A 27,493-nucleotide genomic window follows, 5' to 3' on the forward strand; every position below is an offset into this window, starting at 1 on the left:
GGTTTGGTCTCTATTGATCGACTATTTCAGTATATTGATTCCAGAAAATGTATGCCAGTTCAAAGAGGAGGAGGAGTAAAGTCTTAGAAGAAGATTTAAGGCCTCGTGAATAGCAAACACCCGCTGACTACTTGCATTCCAGCTTTTTGTTCAGAAAAGCAGTAAAACTTTTAAGCTAAAAGTTGTGCAAAGTAGTTTACCCCTACCTTAACCTCCAGGGTGTGCAAATGTTTTAAAAGCATACCCAAAAATATTACATTTACCATGATGAATAATTTAGAACAGGTTCTCAACCAGTTTGCTTCTTCCTTTCTGTCTGAACTGTTTTTGGTTTTCTCTGATTTTAACTACCATTTTTTGTAGGAGGTACAATCCATGACAGCACAGTAGACCTCAGCATCAATCATTAATTTAATGAACATATCTATAGGCCTGCTGGTGGAGCCTCTCCTGGGATCATGGAGCGATGTAGCAGGTCACCGACCCGTGCTTCTCATCTTCAATCTGGGCCTGGCCCTGCAGGCTGTGGTTTATCTTTTAGTACTGTACCTAAAGTTGCCTATGGTCTTTGGTGCATTGGCCAAGATAATTAGCAGACTCTTAGGTGACACCAGTGTGGTACTAGCTGCCTCCTTTTCATATGTGGCTGCATGCTTAGAAGTGTGTCTTTGCTTTGTCTGACAGTGAAAATACTCCTGTTACGTTTTTGCAGCTTTTCCTGCGCTGAACCCGAAAAAAGAATCTTCTCTGGGACAAGAAAAAGTCTTTTACCTAACCGGGAATATTTATTTGAGACTTACAAGAACCATACACGTCTTCCTGTGAGATCATCGGGAACGGAACAAGAAAAAAAAACGACTAAGTTCAAGTGACCCAAATTCAGAAAGCAGATGACAATGTCAGTTCCTAGTCAACAAAACTATAAATTACACATCATAACTCAGTACAATAAACAACATAATGTCTCTTAACAACTTCTCAATAAAGTTTCTCGCAAATTTCTAACAAAAAGTAAATATTCAGTATAAATATGAAGGACAATATTGTCATTGTATCACCATCATATGTATTTTGCCGTGTATTTAACTACAAAAAAGAAACACTTACCGGTACTTCTTAGCATATCCTCCTGAAGCGTGCGCTCATGGCCCGAATATGCGACACATGGGCATGAGCGCAAACACTTCTGTAACTTTGAAAATATCAGATCCAACAGACGGAGACCCACGCCTATTGCTCTCGGTGTGTCCCGCGGGGCTTCCATTGATTTGTGTGTTCAGAAGGGGAGCAGAAACACCCTGTTATCCTTCTCTTTTATATCCTTTATCTTTTTAGCAGCTGGTCGACATGAACGAGTCGGACAGGGCGAGCATCCTCAGCAGCGAGACTCCTGCGCCGACAGGCGACGACGACGCGAGGACTGATGGCACCAACAATGCAACAAAGACCGCCTGCTTCAAACCACCGCCTTACAAGTTGTGTTCGTTTATCACTGTAGAGCCGTTGATATTGCTCACCAACGTCGCCGTGACAACCACTTCATCATTGACCACGCAGTACATCTACGAAGTCGTCAGCGCGGAGGTCGGCTACAACGGAAGCAAGACGTCTGGGTGCAGCAACGTGTCTCTGCCTTTGGATCCTCTTCAGGAGGTACAACATCTTACCGCAAACAATGATGTACTCTGTTGTCAAACTTAGCTTTTACCTGTCTAATGGCTACACATTACACCTGGGGAAACTACGTTTAGTAACCATTTAAAATGTCATCTTTATTAGATTTCTGTGTAGTTTCTCATTCATCCAGGTCATAGTTATCCAAGGTAAGATTTCTGTTTCTATTGGACTGTTATGTTTATCTTTTTTACAGTAGTTGCTTACAGTGACAGGAGAAATGTTTTGTTTGTTATAAAGTTTTGCAAGACATGTTGTAATCACAGAACAGGTTTGAAGAACATATGGCCCTGTTACACAGGATTTTTAAAATGCACCATTTAAATGGGAGACAAAGTATGAGGTGTATATGTGTCATTACCTCTAATTTACAGTCTGAAGAGCTTGATACAAACTTTTTAGTTTGAAGCATTTTTAAAAGACTGACAAGGTGTTTGGGAATAATGCGATACAATATTCAAGGTTTTCCTAAGGCTTATCATTAGGGTTAAAAATTCCTGTTAGGAAAAAGATATAGTGTGGCAGGACAAGGAACGACTTGGACAGAGTAAATGGTTTTGACGTCTTTATTTATCAACCACCAACCACTAACCGGAGGCGCATCGAGCAGTGCATTGACTAACCGGGGCTAACTACACCCCTCACCCCATAATTCACCTGGGTGTGAGATACGCCCCTAGGTGTCCGCCACAATAGTCAATTATTCTGAAGGACTTTTGCTTTTTTCAGTGTGTTAAATCTTTAGCTTATCAGGAAAAGATGAAAATTATTTAATCCACTTCTGAATCTCCCTTCTTGTGTCGCATGTTTTGTTGTCTTCATTATATTTGCTCTTGTTTTGCAGGAGGTGGACACCTTATCTGCCCACTGGAACCTATACATGAATCTTGGGGTATTTTCTGTGGGTCTGCTGTCGGTACCCCTCCTGGGATCATGGAGTGATATAGCAGGTCGGAGACCTGTGCTTCTCCTCTGCAGTCTTGGCTTCACACTCCAAGCATTACTTTATATATTGGTGATCTACCTGAGATTACCTGTGTTCTACTTTGTGATTGGTAAGGTAATCAGCGGACTTTTTGGTGACTCCAACATACTCATGGCTATCTCCTATTCATACGTGGCTGATAACATTGATGAAAAGTCACTCACTTTAAGACTCATTATCTTGGAAGCTTGTCTGGGGATTTCAGGGATGGTAGCAAGCATCATTGGAGGGGAATGGCTGAAAGCGCAGGGGTACGTCATTTTTGTGATTGTACGTTCTTGTCAAGTGTTTACATGATTGAATCACTACCCATGCATCTTTATTCCCTTGTTTAGATACCTTTACCCTTATTGGTTTACGCTAGCCGTCCACCTGACCTCAATACTGTATATGTACCTCTTCGTCTGTGAATCTATCGTGCCAGACAAAAGTGCGAAGCTCTTCAGCATTGACAACTATAAAGCCTGTTGGCGACTCCTCTCAAGAGGAGGCAGTGTCAGTGGCCAAGGAGGAAGATTCCAAAGAAGCAGGCTGTGGCTTTACCTGCTGAGCGCGATCCTTATAATGACCACAAACACCGGCACCTCATCGCTGTACGTGTTGTATGAGCTGACTTCACCGCTGTGTTGGGGGCCTGACCTCATTGGTTATGGATCAGCAGTCCAGAACATTGCATACCTTGTCAGTCTCCTGGCGTTGAAGGTTATGCAGAGTTGTATCTCAGAATCCTCGATCGCTGTCATGGGTTTGATATCCACCATTTTAGGCCAGGTGGTCTTCTCCGTGGCAAATACCACAGCTCTTATGTTCACAGGTAAGAGAATGTGGATATTTAACTCCTGATGTCTTATATACAGTATGTTGGGATATATGATAACTATAAGACAACAGTTAAGCAAACTTTGTCTAAACTGGAAAAAATGAAAGAGTGATTTATATTATTTTATATGTTTTTATTGCATTCAAGTACATTTAGTGGAATGCCTATTGCCTGCTTCACCAATATTACTGTGTATCATTTATGTGTCTTCAGGTTATGTTGTGTCACTTATGTACATAGTCCCTATACCTGTGCTCAAGTCAAAGATGTCCAAGATGGTTAGTCCATCAGAGCAAGGTGAGTCACATGCACTGGAATTCCAAAAGAGCAATGCAGTAAATGGTTTGAATAAAAAGTATTTATTGTTGATGTTCCCATGTAATTGAACCAAAGGGTGTAATGAAAATTTGGTCTGATTATCTACACTCTGTGTAAACAGACTCTTACTCATTTTCTAGGTGTTATGTTTTCTGTTATTGGCTTTTTGGAGAGTCTTTTGGTTCTGGTTTCTCTATCCATCTTCAACAACCTCTACCCAGCCACCCTGAGCTTCATGAAAGGGTTCTCTTTCCTGTTTGCTGCCATTGTCCTCCTTATACCGAGTGGAATATTTGGGTGAGTTTGTCTTTACTAAGTGGTCTTATTACCGTATTGGCCCGAATATAAGACGGTGTTTTTTGCGTTGAAATAAGACTGAAAAAGTGGGGGTCGTCTTATAATCAGGGTCGTCTTATATTCGGGCCAATACGGTAACTAACTTGACAAATACATCACAAATTATGATTCACATTTAAATGTCTGTAGGGTCCTGCATTGTCTCGATAAAAGAAGAGATCACAGGGCCTTCTAAGCAGGTGCCCTTAATCCTGACAAGAGACAAGTCAACAGTATCTATGGTGGGAGCAGCAAGAACTCTTTTATCCTTCTCTTATACACATTAATCTCTTTTATGCCATTTTAGTTGAACTAGTTCTTGTTACATCCCACAGATTGACATGTTTACCTTAACAAAAGTATTCCTCACTGCTTGCAAATATATCTCATCTTCTTGATGAATATCCCTTTTGGGGTCATGGGGAGGTTGCAAATATATGCAATATTCAATAAAATATGTTAAATATGACACAGACTTCAGTGAATTAAATATTGAGTTTTATTGATTACAGGCTGTAATTTGTTGAGAAACAAATCCAAACCCCTGATCATTAAAGGTGTCACCTGCCATAGCAGAAGATTGTCTTTATAAGTTTGAGGCTCTGCACTATACAGGGGAAATCAGTACATATATGAGTTCCATTAGCATTTCAGCCATACAGCAAAGTAAAGTATGTCTTTGTCAAAGAGGAACCATCATGGTCCAGTGTAATGTGGACTGGGTGGCAGATCTGACAAATTCTACTAGGACATGGAACATCACTTCTCTGGCGGGAAAGGAACTAGTGGCAGAGCAATTCTGACAAAAGCTCGCCCAGTCTGAACTATGGAACAGAAGGGCTTATTTTCACATCAGCAACTATCAATCCCATGAAGGCTTTTTAACCAGCATCAAATGGCATCCAAAACAATAAATCCATTAAAACTATTTAAATGGGAAACGTTGCTGCAGTTAGAGAGTTGGAGTTAGAGCAAAATACAAATGTCCATGTCTTCTGCTCTGAAACAAAACCAGCAGTCCAGCAAGTGTGCTCCTCCCACTCCCAGCTCCACACTGGATAGTCCCAGAGCACTGGTCCAGCCGCCATATGCACAATGTGGTCAAGTCCGCTTCCTCCCACAAAAACAAACTCAGAGGGATATTTAGAGCTACAATGAAATTGAAATGAACTGTATGAATGGTTAGATCAGGTTAACAGATTTTTTTTTCAAATAAAATGCTGAATATTAATATCAATTAATCTTTGATTTTTATAATAATGCATTTAAATTATTCTTTTTAATGATGGAATGAGACTAGATTGTTTCAAAGTATTGCTTTAGAGGTTTGATGTTTAGATGTTAACTTGGATTAGCCCATTTCTGTTTGCATTTTCATAAACATATTAGTACCTTCACCATGGAAGGAAGTCATATGACTTCTAAATTATCTAGCAATCATTGTTTGTCCGTTTGTTTGTTAGCAAAATACCTCAAAACTTCAAGAAATGCTGATGATGTACCAACGAAGAGCTGATTAAATATTGGTAATGTTCTGGATTCTGGTGGGACTTCCGACACCAAGTGATTTTCATCATAAAGCAACCCACTAATGTAACCTTATGTTACTACTGCCTATATATACTATACTATGGGTGTAAGTCACCATATGTGGGGAAATGACCTGCTCAGTGGGGGTCTGGCTCACCGAGAGTGATTTTTAAATTTTAGTTTCAGTAAATTATATTTCACAGTGAGAAAATAAAAACCTAAATTAAATGACAGTAAGTTTTAATTTCTGAGAACAGCAGTAAGGCAAGAGCAGATAAAGATGCTACATAATAGTTGTTGCATTCAAGATTTCAATAAACTCTCTTTAGTTAACACATAACAGCATATTTATTTGAGCATCACATGTATCTTTGATGGTCATCATCAGCCTTAGTTTTGTTTCATCCACTGATACAGAAGCACATAGTCATTGCTACCTTCACTCCATGCGTTTTTAGTTCAGCTACATTTTAGTCTTTACAACAGGTTTTGACTCATTTGACCAATTCTGGGATAAATACATTTGCTAGAAACCATTTTCCACCACATCATAAACTGAAAAGCCCAGTCCAATGACGGATTTGATCAGAAACATCGCCAAGGTGGAGTTATGTTCAAGGCCTAAAACATGTAAGGCAGAGGGTGCACAGCACAGTATTGATTCATGAATGTTCATAAAGCACCAGCCAGGGCTCAAAGTAAGATTTTAAACCCATTTCAAAAAATCTGTTCAGTGCAGAGCAAAGACGTGAATGGCGACAGCAGAGGTAGTAACAACTGAAATCAACTGTGTAACATTATTGGAGACAATTTTGAGAAAAAAGAACATATTAATGACCTATAAATGCGCAATAACCAACCTTCCAAGCAGAGTAATAACTCAGAAGATTATTTCTATGGATATTTTTTCTTTGTTGAAGCTAAATCAACAACAAAATGAAGCAAAATCGTACAAACTGACTAGATTATGCAGTTTAATGACTGTAGCGAATGAAAAATTTAATTCTGTGAGATCAATTAATGGTCTGGTATCTCTGCTCTCTTGGTTTTTAAACAACAGGATTCATTTATCCAGAATTTTCAGTATATGAAATATAACACTGATTCCTCTTCCATGGTCTACGAATATCACCGTCTTTGCCTAAGAAAAGAGGCATTAAAGTACAAATGCACAGTTCTGGAGAGACTTCTGTTAAAGAAACATTTTTTTCTATCCATACACATAAACCCAGGGGAACAAAACAGAAATATTGGCAGAAAGCTGCTGCCTGTTTTGTCATTAAGATTATGATTTATGATATTAATATTGACCATTTTGCCGGGTGATGATGTCAGCTGCCCTGTCATAGTTTATTTTTTTCCTGAGGCGTATACTGCATTTTATTAAACAAACCCATCACTGTTAGCTCTTTAAATATCTGCAGCCAAGTTTCCATTTACCGTTTGCAATATAATTGGCCAATTGTTTAACTTGTGGGAAAATCATTAGAATATAATTAGGTTGTTTAACTGATCTACATAGAAACTGGCGCCATACTTTATCTCAACTCAAATTCTATTTACATCTGGCATCTTATTCTTTCTTCTTCTGTCCTTTGGAAGTGACTGGGCTGTCCATTTGGTCATGTTGTCCCTTCAGGAAGCGAAGAATCTTCTCTATGGTGGCTTCTTGATACTCATGAGACCATCTGGTACAAGAAAGAGCAACAGGTGTATGATAATTTAGATTATGAGTCTACCAGGGGTTTCTAATCCATAGTTTAGTTGTTTTTAATAAACAAAAAACATACTTGTAACACATAACCCTAATGATGTAGTAGATGACTAAAAGCTGCTTCTTGAATGTCATATACTCTCCTTTAAACTCATTTTTACTTTAAACTCATTAAGTGTAATTCTATTCAGCACAGCTTCAGTTTATTGTACAGAGGATTTCATGACTCACTTGACGCCGTTGAAATTAAGAATTGCTCTCATGTCCTCAGGCAGAGACAATGGATCAGGCCAGATGAAATTATCCGTGACAGGGACGATGTTCTTCTTGCTGTTCAAAGCCGTAACAATCTCCTGCAAGATTAATGTGTTTTCAGAATCCACAATGTCTTGTCCAGAATAATGTCATGATTTCCTCAGGTGAAGTCAAACTAAAAATGTAACATAGACCAAGCAAATATTCAAGATATAGAACTTATAGAAAGGTTTAAGTTAAGCGAAGAATCCACAAGACAATGTCTGAAAAATGTACAGTACAACCCTCATATTCTGATGTGTTAGAACATAACGTTCAGTATTTTAGAGAATCCAAGAAGAAAAACTTCTGACCTTATGCACCCAGTCTTTCATGGCTGTGTCTCCCTTGCATTTATCGAGTGCACTTGACGACAGGACCAGGATGAAATTTCGGGCCCTCTGTACACTCTGAATCAGTTTGTCCTCAAATTTTCCAGCCTCCAGCTTCTCCACATCTATGAAGACGCTGTATCCTCGAACCTGCAGATGAACCTTCAGAAGGCTTCAGAGGGAGAACACGGAGCGAGAGGTCAGAAAACGGGAGATGATTTTCTCTTAACTCGTCTCCCAGTTCTCACCTAGCCAGCTGAGAGCCAGTGGTCCGACGATAGCTGACGAACACATCGGGCCCAGCAGGCTGGGCGTCCGTGTGGCTCGGTTTCAAGGGCTTACAGCTGCAAGATAGTATCTTTGCTCTGTGGACTCCATTTATTATTTGACAATCATGTTGAAGCTGCTGTTCAGTCAAGCTCTGGACATTGTTGTGATTAACTCCAGACTGGACCAGGCCGTAGGTATACTGACGGAAATGCGGGTCCACCTCGGATAGCCAGTCGGCCATATTGTGTGGGTCACACGTGGAGTAGTTTGCATATGTCTTCAGCACGCGCAGGTCCCTCAGAAACCTGCAGGATGAGTTGAGAGACCACAGGGGTTACGGCGCTCAGCCAAAGGCTCCTGTGGAAATTTCACCACTGACCTCTTCCGGGTGAGACCGGCAGTCATGCCCAAATCGGCACTCAGATCCTGGTCCGTGATGTTCAGCAGGAGGTCTCCATCCACCTGAAGCTCCTGCGCAGTAACAGTGGTAAAATATATACATATGATAATAGCCATTCTATGCAATATTAAATCTCGATTAATCTCGCAGAACCTACCTGGAAACGGTTGCAAAAAGCGCTAAAACCCACTTGCTGCAGCCATGTTTGCACCTCGCAGGTTTTCCAGTTGGGTACAGAGGGCAGGATGCGTTTTGGGACTTCCTCCCCCATCATTCTCAGCGCTCGCTTGGCAAGGCTGGACGCTGTTCCATTGCTGGAGTACATGACGATTCTTTTTAGGCTCTGCACCGCTCCGATCTCTTGAAATATCTTGGAAAAAGGAAAAGATGAAGTCACAGCAAAGCCTCAGGACTTACTGCCTGTTATTGGAGCCAAATCGATGGCGGCGAATGCTTGTACCTTGGTATTGCGTTGCCGTGACTTGATGCTGGCCTCAACGCAAAGGTAGAACGCAGCAATGCACTTGCCTTCCACCCTCCTGCCATCCAGTAATGGCAAAAAGTGCTGAAGATCAGCTGCTGTCTTACCCTGCATGCAGTCTGCACTGTCTAATAAACTGCGGAGGAAGTCATCCGGATCCAGCGATGCGATAAATGGCTCCACCAGCTCAAGGGTTCCTGATTTCACTACCTCTTTCTCGATTTCCCGGTTGGTCGCCAACACGGTCACGGCCAGACACGCGTGGAAGCGAATGATCTCATCTTCTTTGGAGAAAGCCAAGGGGAAAAGCCACTCCGCTGCCTGCTTCTCGATCATCCACCTCTGGCAACGATGGCCTCCGTACATCGCGCAGTTGGCCAGCGCCACGGCACAGTGGCGCAGCACAGTGGGATCCGTACCGCGGCACCAGAAGAGGAGGGCGTCCAGGGCACCGTTTGAGATGAGGTGGATGGACGTCTCTTCGGTGTGCTTGAACATGTGCTCCAAGATCCCTGAGACACTCCGTGCCAGCTGTGCATCTTCCTGCTGCCGGGTCAGGTTGAGGATCACTCCAAGACCCATTTTGGCCAAGTAATCTCTGGGAACATAAGTTTGTAGTTGTAAGACTTGTGGGGTTTTTCTTTTGGGATTTTTGGTGATTTGTTGCTGGTGAAAACACATCTGTAGATTTTGAGTAGAATCAGCTAATAAACAGTAAACACAACATAAATAGTGTATGTAATATAAATATCAGAAATGTTTTAGTGTAATGATGGCATCGCTGAAAATTCAAGATAGATCAGGAAAAAACCACAAACACTTCCAAGCTGTTGGGATCGATTTACCAATAATTGGTTAATGTCATTAATTACGGAGACAAAAATCCACACAAGAATGTGAGATAGCTCATAATGAATTTGTTATTAGCTGTTCGGCTTTTATAATTGTTTTGTTCTTTGCAGCTCTCCCATTTTGGCCTCTGGCATGCTGTGCACATGGAAATGTTGCTCCCCACCTGTTTTCTGAGACAAGGATCTGCTCCAGGAGTTTTGCAGACTCATAGATGATCTCCACGTCTGGTGTCTGTTGCAGCTGCAGCAGCAGCTCCAGGCCTCCCTCCAGCCGGATCCTGTTGCAGATCTCTTCGGCCACTTGACGACCTACAGTGGGCAAAACCCACGCCTCCTCCACCAGCTGGAAGATCTCCGCGATGGCCGTGCGGGTCTCCTCGGAGTGACTGTGTTCATTGCCCGTCCTCAGCTTCCTGATGGCGCCGCGCAGGGCCGGGAGGGAGGTGTCCAGCACCTCCTGGATGTCCGCGGCGATGCCCGGCGAGACCGCTCTGGGATCGGAGCCGGAGCCAGAGCCGGAGCCGCTCCTACCTCTCTGCAGCCGGCTGACATAATCGGGGACTGTGAGCCTTTCCGAGCTGAACATGGTGGCGAAGTGTCGGTAGAGCCTCCACAGGAAGAGCGTCAGAGAAAAGAGCATCTACCGAGTCGAGCGCGTCGGTTTATCCGCTTGTTTACAAGGCCTCGCTGGTCCTCCGTCCTGGATCATCCAAGATTTCTGATGGAAATCAACGCCGACAGCTTTGAAAAATTACATCACCTCATCCTGTGGCAGAAAACCCACGAACACGAGCAGGAACATCGTCGTTAGCGCGCCACAGCTGCCGCTTTGTCTCCTTTAACCCACCGGCTGACGGATTAATGTGATGCACACAATCTGCTCAGACACAAACAGACACAGGGGACCTCAGGCTAAAATCCCGTAGAGTAAAACCTCCGTGTCTCTGTGAAGAAAACCTATAATTGATTCTCCCCCCGTTTTATTAGTTCTCTCTGATTTTAATGGCAAATATGATCTGTATGTTCTCATACAGGATTCCTGCGACTTCCGCATTAGCGCACTATTTTTTTTAAAATAAATCACCGTTGTCCTGCGGTAACTCCCAGCCTGTCACATCAGTTGGTCAGCACACAGTCCCTCTCTGTATCTGCTCAAGGTCTCCGCACCGACTCCGGATCCTGAATCTGGAGCCTTTCAGAGCCCCTTATAATGACCACAGATGGCGAGCGCCTTCTGCTGGACGATCCTATGTATTACACCACACACTGGTTCCATTAAAATGTACAAAGTGTTAACAGTAAACCTTATTAAAATTTTAAAATGTGGAAAGGAAGGGGAAATGTGAATAAATTAGAGTTAATGTCTATTACAAAAACAAAATCAAAAACGTTGGAACATTTTTTAGAGATGCATTACCAAAAGATACAATGTTGGGCCCAACAGAACATCTTTAAAGTGACTTGCAGGGATGCTGTCCAGCAGGAAGTTAGCAGGATGTGCTTGTTTAACTTCGTATATCAGGCAAAGTTTAAGGGCTCAGACTGACAGAGCTAGACATACAGAAGCGACTGAGGGGTCAAGTAAAGTGGCAGTGCACAGAAAAGAAGCATTCTCTTTTAAAAAAAAACAACTTCAGGAATATTTCGCAATGACAATCTGAACTGACTGGAAGGGCTTAATCAGACAGTTGGAAATGCTACAAGAACCCGAAATCTCTGCTATTACTGACCAAGAGGTCAGATAAGAATGGTTCCAGTCATCCCTGGACATAAATATCTGTGAATCTGACAGCTATTTTGTGTATTCAGTGTAGAGATGTGTGTTTTTCCATTGAATTTCTTACAGTATGCACGAATAATCCTCATGTGGGGGCTTGAGGGACGGGTCAAATGCATCCAAAGAGATGATGGTGTATTTTCATCATTAATTTTTTAGCCCACATACATAAAACTGTGTAACTGTGTCATCTTTTGCAACGAGAACCCAGCAAACAAGCCTGTTCAAACGCTGCCATTGATCCCTTTATCGCTGTTTATTTGCTGAAGTCTGCAGAGGTTTTGCTAATAAGGTTAAAGTAAACAGAGGAGCGGGTTCACTGTCACATGTTTCCCATAACTATAAACACACATTTCATCACTGCTGCTCTCATTCTGGCCTCTCAGACTGGGCAGGCAACATGAGAGTGTGGACCATCCTGCTGTTTGCACCGCTGGCTTTAACTTTTGCTGATGAGGGTAAGAAAGAAAATATGACATTTTTAAGCCTAGAAAAGTAGGTAGATACTTCAGGATTTAGTTAGAGACTAAGCCATTTGATAAAGCAAGTAGCACATGTTCTTTTAATATTTACTCTTTTTGACAACATAAACCTACTGTACATGAACAAATGCATTTAAGATATTGTAGACTTTACTTTATATACATGTAAATTTATGACGTGGTTGGATTTGTGTTTCTCCAAAACATATTTATTTACAAAAATTCACATCAAAATGACATTGAACAGAATATACTATTAGTTATATTTATTTTTATATTGATTCTTTCTACAAATCCATCTAAATATTTAGTCAGAGTACAATGTGTCCCATTTTCGTCCTGTTGCACCGTCAAACCCTCGTGGTGCATCTAATCCATTTAGATCTATCCTAATATAATTAACCAATCAAGGGAATAACAGTAGTCATACAGTGAATGCAGTAAACAAATACTTTGAGTCAGTCCAGTGACGTAACTCTTGTCCTCTGTCTGTCTACAGAGTCCTGTTTGGGTCGCTGTGAGAATGGCTTCGACGCTCAGAAGAAGTGTCAGTGTGACTCCATGTGCAAATACTACAGAAGCTGCTGCTCTGATTATATGCCTGTGTGTGGGATGTTGAGTAAGAACACCAATTTACACAATGTTCTCTCATGTTGAGAGTCCAAACAGTGCAGCCGCTGATATCGTCTTTCCCTCCAGCTCGCGGAGACACGTTTGTGATAGCGGAGGATGACGACGAGGGCGAGCTGTTTGAGGCAACCACTCCCTCCTCTCCTCCTGCCAACAGCCGACGGGTGAGGCCCACACAGCTGCTTGCCTCCGATTTCAGACCGAAGCCGCACCAAGAGACAGCAGTCACTCTGGAAATTACCAAACCCCCAGGCCTGATGCAGCATAGCTCTCTGGATGAGAAGGTGACCGAGCCGTCCCCTATTGACCCACAGACCACCACTGTCCCTGCCACCACAGATGTCCCCGATCCGGATGCAGTGGTGTGCAGCGGAAGGCGTTTTGACTCCTTTATGCAAGTAAAAAATGGCTCCGTATTTGCATTTAGAGGTAAGCTGTACACGTTGCGTTCTCAGATGTGTGTGGGGGTGCACTTACATCATTGGTTTTTATTTTTAAGGGGAGTATTTCTTTGAACTGGACCACAAGACAGTTCTTCCTGGTTATCCAAAGCTCATAAAGGATGTGTGGGGCATCAGTGGGCCAATTGACGCCGCCTTTACACGCTACAACTGCCAAGGAAAGACCTACATTTTCAAGGTTGGGATCACGAGAAACAACCCTCACAACGGTCCATTGCATTACCGTTTTAAACAATCTAAACTTCTGTTAGGGAAGCAAATACTGGCGGTTTGACAATGGCGTGCTAAACGACGACTACCCTCGAGACATCAGCGTAGGCTTCGATACAATCCCTGATCACATAGATGCAGCGTTTGCTCTTCCTGCTCCCGGACACAACGGAAGGGAGAAGGTCTATTTTTTTAAAGGTGCAGCATGAATAAACCAAACACATGCACACGTTTACACGAGCCATTCCACTGTCATCATGCCACTGATGCTTTGAACGAATTTGAAGTTAGCTAATGAGGTCCTAAATCAGTTAATGTGCTTTTGTCGCTTCCTGCAGGTGATCAGTACTACACCTATGAGTTCTTGCACCAGCCATCTCATGAGGAGTGTATCACCATGTCAGAAAGATCTCCATCCACGCTGTTCAAACACTACACAGATGTCTATTACAACAACTATGAAAGCTTCCTCAGCGACCTCTTCTCCAACTGTGAGTGATTGTCTTGCAAATCACTTGTGATTGTTGGGGAGAGGAAGCAAGTCAGATTCAACTAAAGAGCTGATGTTTATGTCGTGATTTCAGTGCCTCAGCATCATGATCATCACCACTTCATAGACAGGGACTGGAAGGGCTTGAATTCTCCAGTGGATGCCGTCATGACGGGCAGAATGTATGTTCCATCCTGGAGGTCCACACACCGCCGCAACGACTACAGATTTGACCAGCAGTACCAACAGTATGGACAGCAGTGGGACCAGCAGTACGGACAGCAGTGGGGTCGTCGGAGACAAAGCCGTTCACCCTTCTGGGGGTCAATGGCTGAGCGGGGGATGAATATGGGACAGGAAATGGCAGAAAGGGGGATGGAAATGGGCCTGAGGTTAGCAGAGAAGAGGATGGAATTGGAGGAGAGGCTTGGGCGAGACCGGGACAGAATGTGGGATCAGGATTGGGACCAGTATAGAAGGAGAGATAGGTCCCAGCAGAACAACAGAGGAAACTATGACTCCAGACGTGACAGGATGTACTGGGACATCAGACGGGAATATCAGCCCATACAGACCATATACTTCTTTAAAGGAGGTAATTCATTTTAAACACAGCACTTTGTAGCTGGGAGTAAGGCTCTGGGTTCTGCAGCACCAGAGAATCTAGATTGTAGCTCATGCTCTATCAATAAGATAAACTGAAGTGAATTCTTTGAAAAGGATCATAAACAGTACAAATACAAGCTGCTTCCACACATTACAAATTATGTGAACCAGTTTTTAAATTCTGATTCTTGTTGTTTCTGGGGTTTTTTTTCGTCCTCTAGAGAAATACTACAGAGTGGACCTCAGGACCAAGAGAGTGGACCCTGCCATACCTCCATATCCCAGATCAATTGCCCAATACTGGCTCGGCTGTTCAGGTCCCACCAGGGTAGAGAAGTAGTCTGAGACCGTGTATCTTCGGTCACTTGTATGTGCATTTGAAACAGGCAGTCTTGGGTCAGCAACAGGTCCAGGTTCAGTAAATATTGGAGATCCGAACTCAACTGATCTGGGCCAAAGTTCAGCCCACCTCATCTCTGTTGTCTGTTGACCTGTATACATTTATTATTTCTTATTACCTTTTGTGACTTACTTTTGCATGTTTAGTTTTTCAGAATTTTAATGTGTTGCTGTTACTTATAAACACCGGTGTATGTAATTGCATGCATTTTTATGTCTATGTTAATTTGTGACAAATCAGAAACACCAGCTAGCTTGGGCTCATGTGTTTTACTTTATTCACAGTTACATATTTATATTGACACCTTCTGCTCTCCTGGAGCTCGCTGGGCTTTATTTCTCCAGCCCAGACACAGTATTTTTTCATTATGATAATAACAGAACTTACTATGTATCCTTAAGATCAGAAAAAATAAAAAAAAACACATCCATGGCTCCATTTTTGTTATGTGATGCTGCGTTTCTTATCATGGTCTCTGGTGGGAGGGGTCTGTCCTTACTGTCAGCCAACCAAAAACAAAGTAAAATCACAAAATGAACTGGTTCAGTAGTAAATGGAAGCTGAACCTCCAAATACATCCAGCGTTGCTGATCTTCTGAGTGAGTGAATGAGTGATAGGGTATGTGTTGGCGCTTGTGTTTGGATCAGACCTGCTGACATTATGAGTGCTGGATCATGACGTTTTCATAGCAGGGCTCCGCACCCTCATTGGCGATGATCTCTGTGATTTTCCCAGTTCCTCCCACTGGTCCTATGGTAAGATAACTGCTCTCAACTCTCCCAGAGGCAGATTCACCTCCCTGGATTGCTTCTCCGTCAGTCTGGGAATTTGATCCCGCTTCGGCCGGTGCCACCTCGGGCACGCTCTTTAAAATGGACGACAGTGGCCTCTTCGGTGTGCCATTGTCTGACGAAGGCCTTTCAGTCCCAGCTGGTGCCTCAGCGGAGCCGAGCATAGCTTGTTTTCTCCTGATTGGCTTACATATGCTGACCTCTGTTCCAGAGGGCCCACCCTGCTCCCACACACTGGCCCGGGCCCCAAGCTTCTTCCTGGGGGGTTTGGTCACCCCATCCACGGCTTTAGGTCTGTGTCTACCAGAATCCTGCTGCTCTCTCTGTCTCTGAAGGCTGCCGAGCCGCCGCAGCATGGCCTGAACGGGGCCTTCCGTGTTTAACTCCGTCTTCCAGCCCTTTGGGCCTGCCTTGCCTACGGTCATGTAGACAGTAGTGACCTTATCCGAGGTGCCGGCCGCAGCCTCAGAGGTTGAAACCTGGGTCCCCTTAGGAGCAGCTGTGTTGGAATTAGTCCGTCTTCTTTCTGACCCCCTACGACCCTGCGATGTGGCTCGGGGTTCTTCTTGATCCACTGGCTTGCAACATGCTTCGTGACTTTCTGGAGCTTTCCCATCCATCCCATCTTCCCTCTCATTTTCATCCATCTCATCTTCTTCCCCAGTTCTTGCCACATCTCCCTGATTTTGGAGGGCAGACATCATCAACCCCCGCCGAAGACCACCTGGCTCCTGCGTGGAGCCACGCCTCTCCTTGGGGCTAAAGCGGGTTCCTTCAGCAAAAGACACAGATGGCCTTTTTGACTTGGCGATACTGGAGGTGCGAGGGATGTTGAAGGGAGAGCTGATGTCCTCACTGCTGAAGCCGGACGGGTCTAAGAACATGTTACATTTGGAGCTCATTTCCTGGAACTCACCGCCCGCCACCGCCTCAATGTCTACACAAAGGTTCAGCGATTGGGGGAAAAAATAAAATGGACAGTGAAAATTTTGCTTTTAAATGCTATAAAGATTGCTGGCTTTGTTTTCTTACCTTCTCTTGGAGGGACACAATACAGCACCTCGCCTTCTTCCCCATCGCTGTCAAATGATGACCCCTCAGTTACCCAGCCAGAGGAGGGTGGCTCAATGAAGCTGTGGTTAAAGGTCAGCTCGGGGTCGTGGTGAGACACTGTGGGTGTTTGATAGAAGCACATATGACAATTTATGATCACTCACTTTGGCGATTTTGCTATTCAATATTTTTTACTCAAGGGGCATGTTAGAATGTTTGAAAAGTGTCCAGCAGGACTGACCAGTGACCCGAGGCAAACCAGAGGACCAGTCAGAGATACAGGGCAGAGCAGCACCGATGTTAGCCAGAACACTGTACACGTGATATTTCATCCGAACTGACAAGTCTCCATCAGCCGCTGCGGCCCTGGAAAATAAAGAAACTCAGTATTTACAACAAAAACTCAGCAGAATGTGTGTGTGTGTGTGTGTGTGTGTGTGTGTGTGTGTGTGTGTGTGTGTGTGTGTGTGTAAGAGAGAGAGAGATCATGTCAATAAAGGTAAGGGCGATAAAGACCTTTCTTTGGCTTCGACAGGACGTCCACCACAACATAAACAACAGCATAGAACAGCCAGCAGCAACAGAAACAGCGGAACCAGAACAGCTGCTACAACAGAACCTCCTGAACCACACACATACACTGTGTTATTAAATGTACTTGTAATATGACTGGATGGATGGATGGATGGATGGATGGATGGATGGATGGATGGATGGATGGATGGAGGGAGGGAGGGAGGGAGGGAGGGAGGGAGGGACATACTGCTGGGACAGGCACCAGTCACTGGGTTGCAGTGGATCCCCTCACCACAGTCACAGGAAGAGGAGCAGTTCAGTCCAAAATGCAAGACAGGACAGCTGCTGTTACAGCTGAAAGGCATGAAGCACTCATGAAATCAAAGCGTTTGATTAGCATTGTGAAGTCAGACGTGTATATTGTCACAAAGTAAAGTAAATTAATCAACACTTTTAGAAAATGTCTACAAGAAGTATTTATAGCCACTGGTGGTGAAGAGACATCACCTTTCTCCCCAAAAGCCTGGCTGGCAGACACATCTTCCTGTCACATGATTGCAGTTACCATGGAAACAAGGACCACACAGGAAGCTGCAGGCATCCCCAAATGTCCTGTTAGTGCAGGGCTTTTCACACCTGGTGAGGAAACAAATAAGAGCATCACAAACACAGAACTGAGCTATTCGAATTAACAGCTGCTAAAGCTTGTAAGATTTTGGACATCCAATAATAGCTGTGAGGAGCAACAGAAATGGTTTACTAATTTTAAAGAGATAAAAAAAATATTATTTGAATGAAAAGAAACATTAGGCGTTTCTCTCAGTTACTGTATCTGGGTGATCTTGAATCATCTTAAAATAACAATAAACACTGAGCAAGTGACTGTAAAACATCCCATAATTGGCCCATTATTTGGCTGAGTTACAGACACACACCTGGGTCCGCTCCATCCCGGGTAACACTGCTCACATTTCCCACTCACTGGCTCGCAGGGTTCGTTGCTCCTGCAGCGCGGGCACTTATGGCGGCAGCCGTCTCCGTAGTAACCGGACGGGCATGGGCGGTCACACCGAATGCCGCTCCAGCCGGGCTCACAGCCGTCACAGGCGCCGTCCGTGGTGGAGCAGAAGTGACCACCCTTGCAGGAACCGCAGCTAAAGATGAGGAAAGAATCAGAACTGGTCCAATATTTTGTTTTCAATCCAGCGTCCGTCCTCGCTTTACCTGGCCGAGCAGCCGCTGCCGTACGTCCCAGCTTCACACACCTGATTGCAGAAGAGGCCTTTGTAGCCCGGGTGGCACAAGCAGAGTCCATTGTTGGGGTCACAGCTGCTGTGCCTGAGGTCACAGTTACATCGTGTGTCGCAGCTCGGCCCCCACCAGCCCGCCTCGCACTCACACACGCCAGTACGCTGGTTACATGGTGACAGGTAGCAGTTGCAAGAGACAAGACACTTCGGCCCCCAGTGGCCCTTTTGGCACTGACATCGGCCCGTTAGCTGGTCGCAGCCGAGACCCAAGGACCCCCCGCTGACGCACTGACAGGGTTTGGAGCAGGTGGGGTTCCACCAGCCCTCGTCGCAGGTGCAGTTTCCCTGGTGGCAGCGACCGTGCCGTGTGCACCTGCAGGAGTTCTGGCAGAGAGGACCCCAGCGGTTGGGATTGCAGGTGCACTCACCGGTGACGGGGTGGCATCGACCATGTGGGTGACACCGACATACCTGGCGGCAGTCGGGAGCCCAGAACTCAGGAGGACAGCCTGGGGGGTCACCAAAGTTCACAGTGAAACAGATAAATGAATAAAACTACTGTGCTAATGCAAAATAAAGATAAAATAACCTGCATATTTTATATACAAAGTGTCAAAGAGACATTTGAACCTATGGATTTTGTTTAAATGGAAAGAAAATATTAAATCAAACTGTCAAAAGTCAAGAATGACTAACGTGTTCGACATTGAGCTCCGAAGTAGCCTGCTGGGCATCGACACAATCCAGGATCCACACAGATCTCTTCCTTAAGGCAGGCCTGCTTGCCCTCACACACAGCTGCTCACACGTGCGCGCACGCGCACACACACACACACACACACACACAAACACACACACACACACACACATTTGTGTGATTAAAAAAAAATCACTCAGAAAGATGGATGAATAAAGACAAATGTCCCAGGACAGACTCACGTTGAGAACATTCTTTCCCTTCTTGACGCCATCCTGTACAACAGACCAGCATTGAGGGGTCTCTGTTTACATCAAAAGACATCAAAGACGAAAGAAATGATTTGGAAAAAAACACCAGAAAACAACAGACAGCTGCTGAGTAAGCTAATTTTAATATAGAAGGTAAATGTACAGATGAGTATGCTCACTCTAGGAAAATTGTCATTTTAATTTTAAGGAATGTGTATACAAATGCAAATACACACATGTATGTGTGTGTACATATACATACATATGTAATTCCAATATTCTTTTTTTATCTCTAAAACCAGTGCTGATTAAGTTAAAGCTACCTGATGCCGCGGCAGACGTTTTTCCCAGCAGGATCCAGAGTGTTTGAGTAGGACAATGAGCAGCAGAGCAGAGCACTCAGCGCTCCGAGGATGAGCCTCATCTCAACAAAATTTCAGAAGAAACAAAGTTTGGATCAACTTCGTCTCCCGTGTTAATGCTAAATGGATCCTCTGAACTTATTCTCTTTAAAATCAGAAGCAGTGTCTGTCCATCGTCCCTCCATCCCACCTCTCCCGCTTGTCCTGAGTCGTCTTGCACCTCCAGCTATAGCAGCCAGAGCCCCCCCCAGTTTCCTCTTCCCATTTCCTGGGGAAGTCACAGCCACTTCCTGCCATTCAGCAACACACAGAACATTTTAAAGATGGTTGAACACTCACTCAAACACAAACACACCTCTAATGTCAACCTTTTCCCAGAATTCATTGTTGACAGTCATACAGGATGTGATGAAGGACGCCTTCGTCCTCCTTAAAAGTCCTTAGAGCAAAGCTGATGATCTCATGTTCGGGGTCCAACCTTTCTGAATATTTGTCATTTTCCTTGGTCATCATGTTAATGTACAAAAAAATACTCAGAGTTGAATTTGAGTTTTGACTTTTTTATTCATGAAATCTTACAAGAACAAAAAATCCCAATGTAATAATTCTGATCACGTCCAAATACTGTTTCAAATCTGGAGCAAACGCTTGTCATTTAAAACATGCGAATAAAACACACATTTAGGCGAAAGCCATGTTTGGTCAGGAAATACAAAATTAGTGATCTTTCTGTGACTACACTGTTGGAGGAAACACAGCTGTGATTTTTGTACATTTAATATTTCTCATTTCCACAAAGAAATGTATAGTTTCCCTTTAAAATAAAGAAATGAGAGTGTGCCAGCCTGGACAGATGTACTTCCCCCCCACTGGAAGAACACTTGCAACCATTTATGGCTTCACCATCAATATATAACCAAATATTTCCCAAAGACTTTGGCTCATTGAATGAAAATGTCCATTAAGCAAGATTAATCAAGTTTCAACTTGAGTTAAAGTTAAGGCACATTCATTAAAATTAATTGAACAATATTTTAGAATGGGATTGCAAGGTTTACTCGTTTAAAAGAAAACAGTGCCCCCTGGTAGTACAGCAGCTAACTACACTGTATGTGTTTATCTAATGTCTTTGGTTTTATTTAAAGCTTTGGAAAATCAAATAAATACTGTTTCTTTGTTTACGGATTTTCTCAGACTGGATTGACACTCAAACAAAAAACATCTATTTTAGTGAGTTAAAAAGTATCCCTGTTAATATCTTGATAAATTATGTGTGATTTAAAAAGACACTAAAACAGAGCATGATATTACGCTGAATTGAAAGTCAATTAATATGTGGCGAGGAGGACATTCAATAAAAGACATAAACGATTTTTTTTTCCAAAACTGACTTGCTGTAGAGACTTTAAACACACTGGGGTCATATTTAAATGTCCGTATGATTGCTGATTTTCTGACTCTGACGCAGGAAGAGGATGTCCGAGAGGGTTGAAGGGATCTGTCTTGGATCAGCAAACATGGAGAAACATCTGTGGTCAGCACTGTGCTCCCTGCTCAGCATCATCTGTGGCCTCCGAGTCGCCGATGATCTCCCAGGCAGAGGCCGAGCTGCTCATGTGGGTGGGACTCCGCCCGCTCCCCGACCGTGTCAGGAAGCCAAAGCTGTGGTGATAGAGCAGGAGAGACAGACCTGAGGTAAGACTGGAAATCAGGGATTACAGCTTAATATAGTCCAGGATTGTCAGAGAGGATTGTGGGACAGTGATGGCATCAGCAGGGAGCTGAAGGCAAAGCCCCATGACACAATTTAATATTAAAGCCTTTAAACATTCAACTGTTCAACCTGTTGTTTTTACTCATTAAATACTCCCTAATCACATGTAGTTTACATTTATATAACAATCAAAAGTGAATCTGAATCTGAATAGTAATGGAATAATAATAAGATTTTATGATAAGTCAGAAGAAATCCTTGTGCTGGTGAATCATCTCAGGACATTGGTCCCGTGTCTGTGTTTTGCCTGACGCAAACTGTTTTAAAATCATCTTCCACTGGCATCTCTGGAGAAAATGTCTCTAATGCCAAACTGATCTCTATATCAGAGGGACCAAAATAAGGAAAGCAGAAGCACATTAATGTCTCTTTGTCTTTGAATCATCTCTTTTTTCCTCACTTAAGCGTCTTTGAGCAACAGACATAGACGAAACAGCCTTAAAACCGGTATTTGAGAAGTAACTCACAGATTTCTGATGCGAGACTCGGACGGTTTGTCTGCACCATCGACTTCTGTACTGTCAACTTCTGAGCTCCCAAACAGCGATGACCTTTCTTCATCATCGCTGTAAAAAACAAACAAACTTTGATTTTAAGATGCAGAGTTTGAAAAACCTTTATCCCCAAACCAAACTTTCCCAAAGTACATAGTAGGTGGAAAAGACTTTTGAGATTTCTCAGAATTCTGGAGGGGGGTCAGAAATGGGCCTATGGTGAGTGCGAGGTGTGCGACACACAGACCTGCCGTTGCAGTCGTTCACAGGGATCCCGAGCATCTTTGCTTTAATGACCCTCCTCCTTTTTTTAATAGCAGAACGGACCGCTTCAAGAAGAAATCCTGGACACCTCTCCTCATTCAGGATCTCCCTACACACGCAAAAACTGAGATCATTTTCAAGTCGCAAATTAAAATGAATGGAGCTTCTCAGGACCACACAATGCGATAAAGGTTGACCTTTGATAGTAGCTGAGCTCCTCCTGCACCAGGAACAGGTTGGTCTTCAGCTCGTTCCTCTCAAAGATGATGTCGCGCACCTCCTTCTTAGTGAAACATGGCCGGTCCGGATCCTTCCTCTCTCCTGTTGATTGATTCAGGGACACCGGTGCTGTCAAATGAGGACTAGACTGATGGGACAGAGGAGAAGTGCCAGGTTTACATTTTGAAACATGATATTTGGGGGTTTGAAACTGAATTCAGAGGCATGAGTACAGGGTCTTTGATGTTGGTTTTATCCAGTTGCATGGTCAGGTGCTCAATCACTTTGGTTTTCTCCTTCAGGTCGGCCTCCATGTCAGCCTTCCTCTCCACGGAGCTCCTCAGCTGCGCCTGAAGAACATTCTGCTTGTGGTGCAGCTCTGTGTTCATTTTCATGAAACGCTCCAACTGCTCCTGAAGCTACAAATGGATAAACATTATGAACAAATGTAACTCTGGGAGATCAGTTTGACACCTACTCCACAGGTCCTAAGGCAAACAATGATTTTCAACAAAAAGCAACTCAAATTAAAAAAAAAAATGTCTTAGGGAGGTAAGGGTGAGGAATTACAGCGCATAACATCAACACAAGTTTTTCCGTGCTGAAAATCTGAGGCGTCCATTGGAGCGAAATGGGTTCAGTTTGCTTAGATTATGTGTTTCAGTTTTTGGCTTGAGTCAACAGACTAAACAAAGCTGCTTGCAAAGACCCACCCACTTATGACCGCTATTAAAATCATGTGCCGGCTTGAGACACAAACATGCACAGTGAGCATGTTTGTGTGGGAGCTGTGTCCAGACTTGCAGCATAATTACATACAGCTCATGTGGATAATCTCTCCTCTCTGCCATGTCTGAAGCGCTCCCAGCCCTGAAGGGTCGCCAAATGAGATATAACACGTAACAGAGCTCCACGTAAACGCCTGTGCTTCTCACTCATACCACTTCCCCACAACTGAAGCCAATTACAGGAAAATAAAAGTGTTTATGGTGTTTATCCGCGTGAGCAGGTGAGACACATACACACTCGAGGGTTTATGTCCTTACCGCCTCCACCTCTTTAGAGATGGTGGTGATCTGCTGAACTTTGGCCCGTAGGTCATCCCTCTGCCTGTCCACCACTTCCTTCAGCTTTAGCATCACCTCCCGCTCCTGCCGCTGGACACGGTCTGCACTCACTCACACACACACACACACACACACACACACACACACACACTTGACTGAACTGGAAAGTGATATTCACCCAGAGGTAAAGTTTATGGGCAGTTTCCACTGTAACATTTCTATATCAAGACAAAAAAGACACAAAGGCCATTCACAAGATTTCAGTCACGTCTGTCACGAAGAAATTGATACAGAACTCTCTGTAGCAGCTGAGCAAACAAAAATCTAAAGCTGTTGCATACTGCGTTACTGCTCCTGGTGTGTTCAGACAAACCAGTGAAACAGCAAATATGTGCTTGTTCTGAAATTCTTACATGCACGCGCATTTGACTCGGAGACCATGAGCAAAATTCCGCAGATTCCTTGTTGTACTTTCCTCTGCAACACTGGCCTTTGTGTTCCCTTCTACTTACGTGACTGTGACGAATCAAGCGGCTCAGCGTGGCCGCGAGGAGCAAAAGCCTGGAAGATCGACTTATCGCCATGACGCAAGAGAGGGAATGACGTAACGGGGGAAGCCAGGCTTGAATGTGAAACCCCTCATCCTGTCGTGGAATTTCTCCTACGCTAAAACACTCAAACTTATGTTTTTATTAAATCAATATACCTATGCCAGTGCCAATGAATTGAAGTGCGGAGATACCACAACAAAGTCGAATGATGAGTCAGGGTCAGCTGGTTCACAATCCAAACGATGGTTTATTGTCGATCCACAATTCACCATGCATGAGAAGTAGCCCGGGCTAAGTCTGAAGTCTAACAAGAATCTCCCATCTTTTATACTATCCGGAGTCTGGGGCTACTCCGCCCCGGACTCCTCCTTTCGGTTAGCTATTTCTAACTCATTTTCCTCCCTTAAGTACCTTTTAACATACTTATCAGAAGTCAGGTGTACCTTACAGGGTTTTTTTTAAAACAGACACCTCCTTGACAGACACCTCCATAACCTTCTGCAGCTCAACGTGACCAAGACGAAGGAGATCGTGGTGGATTTCAGAAAAAGCAAGTCCCCACCCTCCCCAGTCTGCATTAGTGGGAAAGAAGTGGAACTAGTCCCATCTTACAGGTTCCTGGGTGTCCAGCTGGACAATAAACTGGAGTGGTCCACAAACACCGATGCTGTTTACAAGAAGGCCATGAGCAGACTCTATTTCCTCAGGATACTCAGGTCCTTCAGTGTTTGCAGCAGGATGCTCCAGATGTTCTACCAGTCTGTCATGGCTAGCACCATCTTCTTTGCTGCAGTGTGCTGGGGTGCAGGCATTAAAGCAAAGGATGCCAACAGACTTAACAAACTCATCAAAAAGGCAGGGTCTGTTGTTGGCTGTAGACTTGATAACTTGGACGAGGTGGTGAGGGACAGGATGGTGTTGAAACTGCGGACAATCATGGACAGTCCCTCCCACCCCCTCCATAACACAGTGGACAAACTGAGGAGCAGCTTCAGCAACAGACTCCTGCAGCCTCGCTGCTCTAAGGAACGGTACAGGAAGTCATTCCTGCCGTCCGCCATCAGACTATATAACTCATCCAAACCCAGCCAATAACAACAACTGTGTAATGTTTATGTTGTAATTTTATTTCTATTTTAATCTACCATTGGTCAATCCAAGCTTATTTTTTCTTGAGTACGGTAATTTTTTTTGGGTGAAGTCAGCAGTTATGTGTTTATGCTTCCTGATAATCCTGTAACAAGTAATGTGAAGCCTTTACACTTGAGAATGCTGTTGATTGTACCTTCCTGTGCATGGCTGCCCTTCAGCCTGTGGTGAAGCTCATCCCTGTCCTCCTGGAGCTGCTGGACCTGGAGCTGCAGCTCCTCACACCTTCTTCTCCACTGCTGCTCTTTCTGATGCAGCTCCTGCACAAGAGAGCACAAAAACATGAACCCCGGCTGCCGTGAGAGGGACACTGACATACGATGTTCCACTTCAAACCTCTTAAGCATACAAATATTTTATGAATTGCGTTGTGTCTCAATGGGTGTGTCTCATTATTGAGAAGATACAGATGTTTTGCTGAAAGTACTGCAGAAAATAATGACTTCTGGGGAATTCTGCTTGTTGTTTACTTACTGAGAACGAATACTTGTTAATAACAATGGCTGTAAAATAGCATAATTCATATTCTCATTTGTCAAAGCACATGAACAGCTTTTATATATGTAATGCTTCCAAAACTGCAAGTGTTTAATCATACCAAATCTCCAACAATAGTCTTCTTTCTTAGTTAATAATTGTTGAATATCTAATTGTTCCAGTGTTAATATAACCTGCAGGTTAAAATTGACCTTAATTTATCCCAGGGAACTTTGTAGAGAATAAAATAAATGTATTACAGTGTTTAATAGGCAACAGTTAGTTTTGTAAACACTACTGACAGTGTTACTAATACTTTATGGACATATATTATCAACTACAATTTCAAATGCTTAAAACTCTACAGTGAAGCGAAACCCGTGGTAACATAGGCATATTTTCCTTCTACTATTTATGGTTATGATTACGTATTTTAATTTAATAGTCAAATGTCCGCCCAGAGTTGCGCTAGCTTCACATGCTAACCCAGCTAACCGCGGCAGTTCCTGGCGGCGTACCCACTCTGGGGACCGTCACAACCTTTTACCCTTCGGGGTGACTTTTAACCTATTTAAGTCCCTCCGTGTACATCTAACGTTTACCTAAGTCTCCTGCATGTTAGGTGAATGTCCGTCATGACTTTCAACGCAGTATATCGTTCTAACGCTGGAATAACTGACGCGGAGTTCTTTCGTGCGTGCGGAGCTCGCGCCCGCAGCGCGTCTTACCCGTATTTCGTGTTTGTCGTTGCCGTCCTCCGCTTCCTTTGCCAGGCGTTTCTTCTGCTGCTGCAGCTGTATGGTCTCGAAGGTCTTGAGCAGTTCGTCTTCCCTCAGTGTATGCGCGTTGTTCCTGGACGCGAAGCTCTCCAGCAGCTCCAGCACCTTCACCGTCTTCGTGACCAGTCCGACCACGCTCTCTTTGCCGCAGGCGTCGATAAGTTTCTCCACATCGGTGCCGATCGCTTTGGCTATTTTGTACACGTCGTCCACGGTGAGAGCGGAGACCGGTCCGTCAAAACAGCCATCCGAGCGTTCCTCAGGTTCCTCCATGGCTACAGTCCTCCAGACGCGTCCATATCAGATAGCGAAAGTAGGTCGTTGATGGTGCGGAACAAGCGGTGCTTTCCTGAGGCGCCTGCGTTGTACTTTTTAATCACACGTCACTAAAAATGCGGTCAAATAACTGTACACAACACGAAAAAAGAAGTGCAGCAGCGACCTGGCGGCTTAGAAGAGAAGTCACGGTGCGCGTTCTCTGCAGGATCCTCCTCCTCTTCCCACCAATGCAGATCGGGCAGGGCGCGCGCACACGCACGCACCTCTGCAGAAACTAGTCTGCCAGGTCGATCGCAATGATGGACGCACCAGAGCGTTAAAGTTCATGTGCAGCAATCAACGCTGACCTTGATCCGGCCAGGCACGTTGCTAATGACGGCATACCATAAACGGGTCAGTCGCGCGGGATTCGTGCACTTCGGCCCTCTTTTAAAGAGAAAATGAGCAAATGTGAGCAC

General features: G+C 44.0%; 5 protein-coding genes across 6 annotated transcripts; 2 read left to right on the forward strand and 3 right to left on the reverse strand.

Moving 5' to 3' along the window:
• Window positions 1-1,455: 1,455 nt before the first annotated feature.
• On the forward strand, window positions 1,456-5,307 carry LOC101063658 (proton-coupled folate transporter-like; the record flags this gene model as incomplete). Its single annotated transcript, XM_029844137.1, has 6 exons — window positions 1,456-1,653; window positions 2,519-2,910; window positions 2,995-3,473; window positions 3,693-3,776; window positions 3,938-4,094; window positions 4,284-5,307. Coding segments are annotated over 6 exons (1,356 nt in total), but the record flags the coding sequence as incomplete, so codon positions are not given.
• A 579-nt stretch (window positions 5,308-5,886) lies between these two features.
• sarm1 (sterile alpha and TIR motif containing 1) lies at window positions 5,887-11,336 on the reverse strand. The gene is made up of 9 exons (XM_011608450.2): window positions 11,090-11,336; window positions 10,170-10,882; window positions 9,134-9,752; window positions 8,831-9,043; window positions 8,653-8,744; window positions 8,252-8,578; window positions 7,986-8,175; window positions 7,609-7,730; window positions 5,887-7,351 (listed from the first exon to the last, which is right to left on the reverse strand). Exons 2-9 carry the CDS (start codon window positions 10,643-10,645, stop codon window positions 7,237-7,239), a joined length of 2,154 nt encoding a protein of 717 aa, XP_011606752.2. The 5' UTR covers window positions 10,646-10,882; window positions 11,090-11,336; the 3' UTR covers window positions 5,887-7,236.
• A 746-nt stretch (window positions 11,337-12,082) lies between these two features.
• vtna (vitronectin a) lies at window positions 12,083-15,499 on the forward strand. The gene is made up of 8 exons (XM_003968478.3): window positions 12,083-12,240; window positions 12,764-12,883; window positions 12,964-13,323; window positions 13,394-13,533; window positions 13,607-13,763; window positions 13,904-14,056; window positions 14,150-14,650; window positions 14,883-15,499. The coding sequence occupies exons 1-8, from the start codon at window positions 12,183-12,185 to the stop codon at window positions 14,999-15,001; spliced, it is 1,608 nt and encodes a 535-aa protein (XP_003968527.2). The 5' UTR covers window positions 12,083-12,182; the 3' UTR covers window positions 15,002-15,499.
• Window positions 15,316-20,203, reverse strand: scarf1 (scavenger receptor class F, member 1). Its single transcript, XM_011608449.2, has 11 exons — window positions 19,944-20,203; window positions 19,612-19,673; window positions 19,369-19,470; window positions 18,647-19,181; window positions 18,358-18,576; window positions 17,930-18,058; window positions 17,670-17,776; window positions 17,423-17,528; window positions 17,148-17,272; window positions 16,886-17,023; window positions 15,316-16,790 (listed from the first exon to the last, which is right to left on the reverse strand). Exons 1-11 carry the CDS (start codon window positions 20,042-20,044, stop codon window positions 15,721-15,723), a joined length of 2,694 nt encoding a protein of 897 aa, XP_011606751.2. The 5' UTR covers window positions 20,045-20,203; the 3' UTR covers window positions 15,316-15,720.
• A 323-nt stretch (window positions 20,204-20,526) lies between these two features.
• rilp (Rab interacting lysosomal protein) lies at window positions 20,527-27,281 on the reverse strand. Of its 2 annotated transcripts, none has more exons than XM_011608447.2 (8): window positions 26,706-27,281; window positions 25,637-25,760; window positions 23,780-23,901; window positions 23,018-23,152; window positions 22,712-22,881; window positions 22,498-22,623; window positions 22,224-22,322; window positions 20,527-21,644 (listed from the first exon to the last, which is right to left on the reverse strand). In XM_011608447.2, the coding sequence occupies exons 1-8, from the start codon at window positions 27,027-27,029 to the stop codon at window positions 21,518-21,520; spliced, it is 1,227 nt and encodes a 408-aa protein (XP_011606749.1). In that variant the 5' UTR covers window positions 27,030-27,281; the 3' UTR covers window positions 20,527-21,517. The 2 variants fall into 2 exon arrangements, with proteins under 2 accessions (XP_011606749.1, XP_011606748.1); XM_011608446.2 differs by having other exon boundaries at window positions 22,967-23,152; window positions 26,706-27,278.
• Between the last annotated feature and the right edge of the window lie 212 nt (window positions 27,282-27,493).

This window comes from Takifugu rubripes, chromosome 11, assembly GCF_901000725.2.
Source record: "Takifugu rubripes chromosome 11, fTakRub1.2, whole genome shotgun sequence".
Lineage (NCBI taxonomy): Eukaryota > Metazoa > Chordata > Actinopteri > Tetraodontiformes > Tetraodontidae > Takifugu > Takifugu rubripes.

Excerpts from the sequence above, each read along its gene's own strand:
- sarm1 (XM_011608450.2), bottom strand. The coding sequence starts at position 10,645 with ATGCTCTTTTCTCTGACGCTCTTCCTGTGGAGGCTCTACCGACACTTC. Across the intron at positions 8,745-8,830 it reads CTTTTTGCAACCGTTTCCAG|GAGCTTCAGGTGGATGGAGA; the intron begins GTAGGTTCTGCG and ends GTTACTGCGCAG. Across the intron at positions 7,731-7,985 it reads TGAAAGACTGGGTGCATAAG|GAGATTGTTACGGCTTTGAA; the intron begins GTCAGAAGTTTT and ends TTAATCTTGCAG.
- vtna (XM_003968478.3), top strand. The coding sequence starts at position 12,183 with ATGAGAGTGTGGACCATCCTGCTGTTTGCACCGCTGGCTTTAACTTTT. Across the intron at positions 13,534-13,606 it reads GAAAGACCTACATTTTCAAG|GGAAGCAAATACTGGCGGTT; the intron begins GTTGGGATCACG and ends AACTTCTGTTAG. Across the intron at positions 14,057-14,149 it reads CAGCGACCTCTTCTCCAACT|TGCCTCAGCATCATGATCAT; the intron begins GTGAGTGATTGT and ends TCGTGATTTCAG.
- scarf1 (XM_011608449.2), bottom strand. The coding sequence starts at position 20,044 with ATGAGGCTCATCCTCGGAGCGCTGAGTGCTCTGCTCTGCTGCTCATTG. Across the intron at positions 17,777-17,929 it reads CCAGGCTTTTGGGGAGAAAG|CTGTAACAGCAGCTGTCCTG; the intron begins GTGATGTCTCTT and ends CATGCCTTTCAG. Across the intron at positions 17,273-17,422 it reads CCTGTCGAAGCCAAAGAAAG|GGCCGCAGCGGCTGATGGAG; the intron begins GTCTTTATCGCC and ends TTTATTTTCCAG.
- rilp (XM_011608446.2), bottom strand. The coding sequence starts at position 27,029 with ATGGAGGAACCTGAGGAACGCTCGGATGGCTGTTTTGACGGACCGGTC. Across the intron at positions 25,761-26,705 it reads ACGACAAACACGAAATACGG|GAGCTGCATCAGAAAGAGCA; the intron begins GTAAGACGCGCT and ends TCTCTTGTGCAG. Across the intron at positions 21,645-22,223 it reads GAGTCTCGCATCAGAAATCT|CTTTGGCTTCCTGACACGGT; the intron begins GTGAGTTACTTC and ends CTATCACCACAG.